Raw genomic sequence first — 8,636 nt, 5'->3', positions numbered from 1 at the left:
TCCCAGGGGGATAGGAAGGCAACTGTGAGCACTGCCAGATAGAAAACACCCAGCCAGACTCAATGCAAAAAGCGTCCCGCCAACCAAATCTCTGCACTGTAGTGCTATCAGAGGTCCCAGCAAAAGCGATAGCAACCGGCAACACCCGTAAAAACAGGCAGCCATGGAGGTAGGACTTGACACGGAGATGTCACAGGACAGTCTTTGACAACTGCAAAAGACGCCTGCAAGACTCCTCGCACGTTCGTCTTGTATACCCAATTTCCCCAGTTCTCCGTGGGATTCGGGCACAGAAACAAACAACACAACACACCACACGAACCTGCTCTCCAAAAGGGTCCAGGGGTCCAAAGGGTCCAGGAGGGTCCAGGAGGGTCCAGGGGTCCAAGGGAGGTCCAAATGCGGTCCAAACGGTCCAAAATGCGGTCCAAAAACAGCAAAAGCGAAAATCACTATATTTGTTGAATTTTTCAAGTTATTATTATTTTTGTATTTAAATAAGTAAAGCTTACCCCAGGAGGGGAATTTCACTACAAATTTACAAATAATCACTGGGGAGAGGATTTCAACAATGTAGTGTGAGGAAACAGATGGTGGGGGGAAAGAGGTGTTTAGATTGCGAGGGTTTCGAAACTCGTAGGGAAATGGAACTCCGAAAATGAAAAGCACACGAAAATTCCTAAAGGTCTGTAACCGAAACTGCCGACGCCATGTGCGCTACGCGAAAATGCCCAAATCCTCCCACATTCCCCCCATACCCTTCTCCCTTACTTTATAGACGAGTCCAAGCCCGTTGTGCCTTCGGCACAGGAAGCAGCAAGCACTTTGTGCTCTGCTGGAGGCACCTTTGGTGCCTTGCCTCAATGTGTCTACATATTATTTAATTATAACAATCAATAATTTCTTACATTATATAGTTTTGTTTTAGTTATGGGATGTTGCACAAACAGTTTGACTCATACACTTCCTCCCAATTATCTTGTCCCTGTCCCATGTCCCGTGTCCCTGTCCCGTGTCCCGTGTCCCGTGTCCCATCTCCTGTCTCCTGTCTCCTGTCTCCTGTCTCCTGTCTCCCATCTCCCGTCTCCCGTCTCCCGTCTCCCGTCTCTCCGTCTCCCTCTCCCGTCTCCCGCTCCGTCTCCGTCTCCCGTCTCCCGTCTCCCGTCTCCCTCCCGTCTCCCGTCTCCCTCTCCCTCCCTCTCCCTCTCCCTCTCCCGTCTCCATCTCTCCCTCTCCCATCTCCATCTCTCTTTCCCATCCTCCCATCCTCCCACCACTCCAATAATGTCACATCACCCATTTCATACATCACTCCCATCCAATCAGAAATCAAATCATATTAGGAACAACTCTAACACAAAAAACTATTCAGAAGGCTCCCAGCCCAGGTGGAGGGCCCTCCCTGCGTAGCTCCATCCAAATGCCGATGCTCCTCCCGACTTTTTCCCTTCTTTTGCTCAAAGAGGTGCTTTCGCAAGCATCCACCACCCGGCGATGCTTTTGATGCTTACGTGCCTCCTCCAACTGAGAGCAGAAGGTATCCACATCCTATCATCATTCTTGAGGTCTTGCTCATGTTGCTCTTCGCCACCACATGATGTCCTTTGCCAACTTCACGTTATATCATCGGAGGTCATGGATTGTCTGATCCATAGCATTGCGATTCTCTTGCCAAGTGGTGACCTTAGCATACGGGTTGTTGAGTCGTCTCCGTTCAAGACGCGTGATGTGACTCTCAGACCAGCGGCGACAGAGTTCAGCAGACCAGTCAGTCACAGCAGGTGCCGACAACTCAGAAGGAGGGGGTACTGAAGGAGTTGTGGAGGTGGGAGGTGGGGCCAGCATGTTGACAGGCTGGCGATGACGTTGCTGCAGGCGGGCAGCAAAACTTGCATCAAAGCCCTGCAGAAGCCTGGCATTCCAGTCGACAGTAGGTCTGGGCTCCTGCCTTGTAGCTACCATAAATACACAATCAGACAAAGAGAGAGAGAGAAAAACTCACCTCGTGACATGACCCAGCATGACCGGAGTGTCACATGATAATGCGCCCGAGCCAGCATCAGGTGCTGAGGAAGCACTGGGAATAGCTGCTGTAAATTGTGTGATCAGACAAAAACAGACACTGAAAAACTCACATGGTGACGTGACCCGGTGTGACAGGGAGCTCCGCGTCACGTGACGCGGCCAAAAACACGTCCGAGCCAGTATCAGGTGCTGGGGAAGTGCAGGAAATGGCCATGGTGAAGTGTTGAGGGCACTGAGAGGCAGCAGGATTTAATAGCTGATGGTGAGAGGTGATGGCAGGTGATCAGAAGTGACGGCAGGTGATTGGGAGCCGCTGGAATGGTAGAGCAGTGTTGTGTTGCGTCGCGTCGCGTCTGGTGCAGTCGGTGCTGAAAAAAAAAACCACGTGAGGTTGCCAAATCAAGCGAAATGTACATATGACCCAATTCGGACGGTATAGTAACGGACGACGGTTTTCGGAAATTGAAACTCCGCTTGACAGAACCACATGGCATCGCTCTTTTCAGCGACCTTAGCGAAAAAACATGGTGTCCATGCGACGAAACGTGGCATCCATGTGTGGGTGGCTGCGTTCCCACACCCTTCTCCCTTGCTTTTTAGAGACGTTCCCACACCCTTCTCCCTTACTTTTTAGATAGTTACCTCACAGGCACCCACACGTAGGAACTGGCAGAGGTGTCACTGGAAGCTGAAATGGATGTTTTGGATGCCATCGAGATTCAAGGAGTTAGGAATATTTGGTGAGAAGACACTGTGTGGATATGCAATTTACATTTCCTTAATACTCATCTATCACTGGTGTAGACTACCACAGAGCATGTTTCTAGACGGAAGGTGTCTCGAAAGTCAGTACTACTAAAAAATCTACATCCTAGCCAATATTAATGGTACTTACAATGCGATCAACAATCCTTGTTCACACAGTGATATATCTTTCCCAGGATTTATATTTAACCTCTGGAGACTACCATACTAAGTTGAACCGTTGGTACCAGGCAGTGTCGTCTGGCTGTGCAATGGTGTCGGTACTCGCAGCAGGCTCTTGTCCTCCTGTAATCAGACCAGCGCTTGCCTTGAACGATTGCCCGCTCGTCATTAACCTCAACTTCCAGTGCATTTCACTTCGCACTCTGCATCACTCCATAGCTTTATTATTTCGCGACCTACAACTGATCCCGGCTCTAATTTTAGATCCAAGCAACAGCCTGGGTGTTGGGTCTTTTGATTCAAATCTTGGTACATCGTCCCTCGAGATAACCAGCGTCCAGATGATTTTTAACCACAACCCCGAACCCAGCTACTTAGTACTTCCCTGAGTCGTTCAATCCCATCTGTCATAACTGTCGCGAATGAGTCAGGATCACTGTTAGTATTTCCATCTCTTAACCCCCCTCTCGCTCTCTGACCATCAGCAGTTCGATCGTCTGAAGGAACGTGGGAGAGGCTGTCCCAGGTCGCCGTCCAGGGCGCGAAATATGACTCCCGTGAACGCCAGCCCCATCCAAAATGTTTGGAAGGGACCCGGGTCGACCTTCTCAACTGCATTCGCACATTATTAGACAAGCGGGAGAAGAGTCAACTCATTTGGCTGCATGGCACGGCGGGCGTCGGAAAGTCTGCCGTTGCGTTCACTGTAGCTGAAAAGATGAGGAGTCTAAAAGTGACAGAGGAGACCACAGTTGAAAAGCGGCTCGCAGGAACATTCTTTTTCTCGCGCAAGCACACCAAACGTTGCACGACTGGATATTTCTTTGCAACGCTTGTCTACCAGCTTGCTAGCAAATTTCCCAGCATCCGGTCGGACGTGAACAATGCCATCCGCGAGAATCCCGCCCTCCTAGACCCTAACAACTCTCTCTGCGACCAGATGGAGGCATTCTTTCTCAAACCTCTCCGGAAGCTTAAATCCAGGCTGAGCGAGTGTCCACCTTTGACATTTGTCGTCGATGCCCTTGATGAATGCACATCCGAACCCGAGCTTACCGATCTCATCCTTTCCCTTGCACGGGCTCTTCGTGAACCTGATCTGCCCGTGACCCACGTTCTGCTCACGAGTCGCTCGGAATCGCATATCTCTGAGACCTTTGAGCAAGAAGAGGTTCACCCGCTGGTGTGCGAGATCCCAGTGAAAACTACCGGGGAGGGCATTGCTGATATCATCTCGTTAGACGGCGCAGATGTTGACAATGACATCTATATTTTCTTGCGGCATTCGTTTAGAGGGCTGCAAAGACGCTACCCCCGATTTTCCGCAGCCATCAATGCATGAACTTCAGCAGCTTGCCAGTCGAGCAGGCAGACGTTTCATTGTGGCGTCCACAATGATGAAGTTTATCGATGATGGAGACAACGATCCGGTTCCCCACGATCGGCTTCAGCTGATGCTCAAGCTAACGACTAAGCTGCTACCAGGAACGGAGGTTTACAAGTTGTATGATTGTATCCTCTCTACATGCGCCGACCCCAAGCGGGCATACCTACACTTGTCCGTCGTTGCTGCACTTGTGGACTCTCTTCCAATGTCACAAATCTCGAAACTTCTTGGCGCTGGCCAGGGGAGGGATGTGGAGACAGCACTGATGCAGCTACGGTCTGTCATGAGTATTCCTACAAATAGCACACTCCCCGTGAATATCTACCACTCATCCGTTCGTGATTATGTTTCCGACCCCTCAAACTGCAGCCTCCCTCAAGTACATGATATCCCATCACCCCACTCCCTCCTCGCACATGCCTCTCTCCGCTTGATGATGAAGGAGATTCCAGAAAGCATGGCCCTTTCTGATGCGCTCTCAGAATTGAAGAGGCAGAGTCAAGCTATGAAGCCCTACGACCCGCAGAGATTGAAAGACTCACTAGCCTTCCTTGTTCGGCCAGCGGAGCCTCTGTCAGTTCTCATCAGTATGATATGGCTTTGGGGAGATCGTGGTTCAGATTTCCAATTCTGGTTAGAGACCGAGGACGGATTTGCCTGGCTGCAGACCCAACGAGGGAAGGACTGGCTGTGCACCCCGACGGGAGAGAATTGGCTGCTGACACAGGGCGGGAAAGACTGGCTGCCGACACGAGAGGGGAAGGACTGGCTGCAGACCTGGGTTGGACAACGCTGGTTGTGGACTCTGGGAGGAAACATATGGCTGCAGACACAGTGGGGCGCAAATTGGCTGGAAGTCTTGTGGGGGGAAAAGTGGTTGAGAACGAAGACTGGGCGAGACTGGATGCAGAGCGCGGGCAAATGGCCGACTGCGGGAATGCACTCCTGGCTCTTGGGAAAAGAAGACCGGTCGCAGACACCAAGCACACCATTCCAGCTGCAGATCCCGGCCATGACGGGTGAATCCCACCTGGAATTATTCATGAATGCGAACTGCCAGCAGACTGAGCCGAGCGTGGAAATTTCGCTGCCGACCCCGAGCAGGGGAGATTCGCTACCAACCACGAGGAGAAAAGCCTCGCTGATGACCACAATGGGGAAGCAGCACCACCGGTCGCAGACCAATCGCGGGAAAAATTGGCTGCAGACCCCGGCCGGGTGGCACTGGCTGCGAACCCGGGGAAAGGACTGGCTGCAGAAAGTGCAGGGGCAGGAGTGGCTGGAGACGCAGGGCGGGCGCGACTGGCTGCGAGCCCGGCTTGGGCAAAAATGGCTGCAGACCCAGGGCGTGCGAGACTGGTTACAGACCTCGGGCGGGAAAAATTGGCTGCAGATCAAGGATGGGCGAGACTGGTTGCAGACACAGTGCGGGAAAAACTGGCTGCTGACGCCCGATGGTCAAGCATGGCAGTCGACTCCTGCAGCATCTGTCTGGCTGACGATGGAAGAATTCTCCAGCACATTGGGAGCAATCAACAAGTACATCCATGCCCCAGAATTTATTTTACAACCAGCTTCTCAAGTAATCCAGCAGTTCAAGAGCTTACCGGATTTCTTAATGTTCCCGGCATTCTTGGCATTGAGGTGCCAGCATCATTCCACCTCTGCAATACCAAAAAGTCATTGTCCACCAGACAGGGGGATCATCCATGCCGTGAACACCTTTATGACGTTCGCAAAAGAAGCACAGAAGCGAAGTCGATCTACTTCCGACGCTCTCAAGTATGCTTGTCAAAACTGGGCTGTTCATCTCTTGCGAGCTCCAACTCCATGGAATCACATGCTCAATCACCTATTCCAGGCTTTCTGGAATCATTGTCTCCTTCCTGGCTCGAAGGCAATGGTGTTTAAAAGGTCTGCGGTCTTGCCTCAGTGTTTTATCCGAAGGGCAGAAACTTGCAAAGGTATGTGTATTTCCAACGATTATTGATTCCCTCTCCTGAAGTCCCAAAAGCTGATATTGCCTTAGGTTGGGTTGGATATTTGTTATTCTATGACATGCCTTTTAATTTTCTCTTACACTCAGTTTGAACCTGTTAATGCGCAGCCTAATAAACGACTGTCAGCCATCGACATGGACTCCCGACAATCGACAACAGAGGCTTCGGCACCCGCTTCCACCTCTGAAATGTCAACAAGAGGACCGTCAACTCCCACAACTATTCTTTCAACAAAGGAATTCCCTGTGGCCCCACATGCAAGACCTGTTCCTGATATCTGCCCCATCAACCACCTCGCAGTATCCTCCCTCTACTGTGCCTATTGGCACCACCCTTGCTATCTGTCACTTCTCCGAGGCCCAACACCGTCGTGTTCCATATTGGCACATCCACAAAGCGTACATTGGATGAGTTTCAGATCAATGGCAACAGCCCACTTGAATCGGTCACTCCTGCCCCATCAAAACGTTTGAAAAGAGTCAAATGGCACTTGTAGACCAAGAATAGCAAGAGTAGCAACACCGCCTGCATTATGCCATGGTATGATGTACAGCGACATGAGCGATCCACAGTCTAATACCAACCCCTATCGAAAGTTCTCTCAAACATTTTGAGTTCAAATGCCTGTTTGCACTACCAAGCCATTCCATGAGAGCTTCTGATGAGACTACGTGTAGTGAATTTGCTTTGCATTACTATGTTACTGTAGCTTGAAAATTTTCTAACTCAACTGATTGAACAGCCTTTGGATATTCCTTCTGTCTATTTGACATGCGGCATGCATCAGCAGATAAGATTTACCACCACATTTTGCCCAACTTCAACTTCAATTCCAGAATTTTTTGCTTTGATTTGTAATTGTCGGGTAAACAGAGTGTCAATATTGATGTCCATCAGAGAACTCGTGAGTCTACCCAGGGTATTTTACATTGATTACTCGAGTTTAATTTTTCCTTTACACAAGTCTAATTGGCTGATACTTTCGAGTTTCTCCATGTGCGGGCCTACTGTCATATACCGGATCTGAGTACCCCCAGTACCACCTATAAGCATCCCTACTGCTGGTCCGACCCCCTGTTTCCCCATCTGCTCCATTCCTCCTTCTCCAACAATGCATGAAGTGCATCTCAGCAGGATTAGCCCTGCTACTACCTCCACCTGACCCCGTCCGCTCTTCCGACACTACCCCTATGTCCTCTGACATTATACCCCTTCCATCCGACCCTATCTGGGGTTCCGCTCCTCTGCCCTATCGGTCCGCCCGATCCTACTCCCTCTGCTTTTCCAACCCGCCCAGTTCCACTCGTCTTGTCCCACCCAACTATTAGTCCATCCGACCGCCTCACTGGTCCTATCCCCATTTAGTATCATAGTTCCGCTTTTCGGATCACCAGTAATCCCTATACCCTAGCAATTCTGATCCGTCGCGTACATACTGTTCCCCAAGCCTTATTCTCGTATGTCTCAGTCATCCTATTGTATTCCTGTACACTCAGCACATAGCCTTCTGCTATGCTATGCTCATCACTTAGAGTATATAAACATATGTACATTTGTCTGTAGATACTCAGTCTGAATATTACCTTTTCTAAGCCCTGCTCTTCTGTTCTTTGACTTGGGCCTGATCCTAGTCAACTCCTGTTAGCTGGCCTAGGGATTGACTCCCTAGGTCGGCCACCCTCCAATCCTCCGACCCTCTGATCCCCCGTTCCCCCGTTCCCCCCGTTCCCCGTCCCCCGTTCCCCCGTTCCCCCGTTCCCCCGTTCCCCGTTCCCCCGGTTCCCCCCCGTTCCCCCGCTTTCCCGTCCTCCCCCGTTCCCCCCCCTTCCCCCTTCCCCCCGTTCCCCCCCCCCCCCCCCCCCCGGCCCCCCCGTTCCCCCGTTCCCCCGTCCCTCCCCCGTTCCCCCCTTCCCCCCTTCCCCCACCCGTTCCCCTTCCCTTCCCCCCGTTCCCCCGTTCCCCCGTTCCCTTCCCCCGTTCCCTCCCCCCCTCCCCCCCCTCCCCCCTTCCCCCGTTCCCCTTCCCTCCTTCCCCCTTCCCCTTCCCCATTCCCCCATTCCCCCATTCCTTTGTCCCTCTGCTCTTCCAACTCCCTGCGCATTGGCTGGCTTTCCCGTGCATTGGAACTGATCCCCCACTCTCGCATCTGTTCCCTCCATTCTGCTCTGCTTCGGACTTGTCCAGCAGCTCTTCTGCTCTGCTTCTACTGTTGGTTCTGACCACAGTAGTCTCCTCACCTCCCTCCTGCCAAGCAGAACAACCCCGCCTGACTTTCCCGTGCTCACCTAGTAGTCCGT

At 51.6% G+C, this 8,636-nt stretch overlaps 2 protein-coding genes across 2 annotated transcripts; one reads left to right on the top strand and one right to left on the bottom strand.

Moving 5' to 3' along the window:
* Positions 1 to 107: 107 nt before the first annotated feature.
* Positions 108 to 2,239, bottom strand: EDB91DRAFT_1341881 (uncharacterized protein; the record flags this gene model as incomplete). The annotated part of the gene is made up of 8 exons (XM_041325738.1): positions 108 to 272; positions 323 to 452; positions 513 to 530; positions 963 to 1,276; positions 1,512 to 1,611; positions 1,766 to 1,948; positions 2,003 to 2,077; positions 2,136 to 2,239. The coding sequence occupies 8 exons, from the start codon at positions 2,237 to 2,239 to the stop codon at positions 108 to 110; spliced, it is 1,089 nt and encodes a 362-aa protein (XP_041168222.1).
* A 710-nt stretch (positions 2,240 to 2,949) lies between these two features.
* Positions 2,950 to 8,558, top strand: EDB91DRAFT_1352983 (uncharacterized protein; the record flags this gene model as incomplete). Its single annotated transcript, XM_041326169.1, has 8 exons — positions 2,950 to 3,261; positions 3,323 to 3,390; positions 3,441 to 4,135; positions 4,194 to 6,303; positions 6,354 to 6,373; positions 6,426 to 6,654; positions 7,471 to 7,594; positions 8,009 to 8,558. The coding sequence occupies exons 2-8, from the start codon at positions 3,375 to 3,377 to the stop codon at positions 8,556 to 8,558; spliced, it is 3,744 nt and encodes a 1,247-aa protein (XP_041168221.1). The 5' UTR covers positions 2,950 to 3,261; positions 3,323 to 3,374.
* Positions 8,559 to 8,636: the final 78 nt, after the last annotated feature.

Source organism: Suillus paluster (genome assembly GCF_016628075.1).
Source record: "Suillus paluster strain FC165 chromosome Unknown EDB91scaffold_819, whole genome shotgun sequence".
In the NCBI taxonomy this organism is placed as follows: Eukaryota; Fungi; Basidiomycota; class Agaricomycetes; order Boletales; family Suillaceae; genus Suillus; species Suillus paluster.
This window is presented reverse-complemented; position numbering and strand designations above follow the sequence as displayed.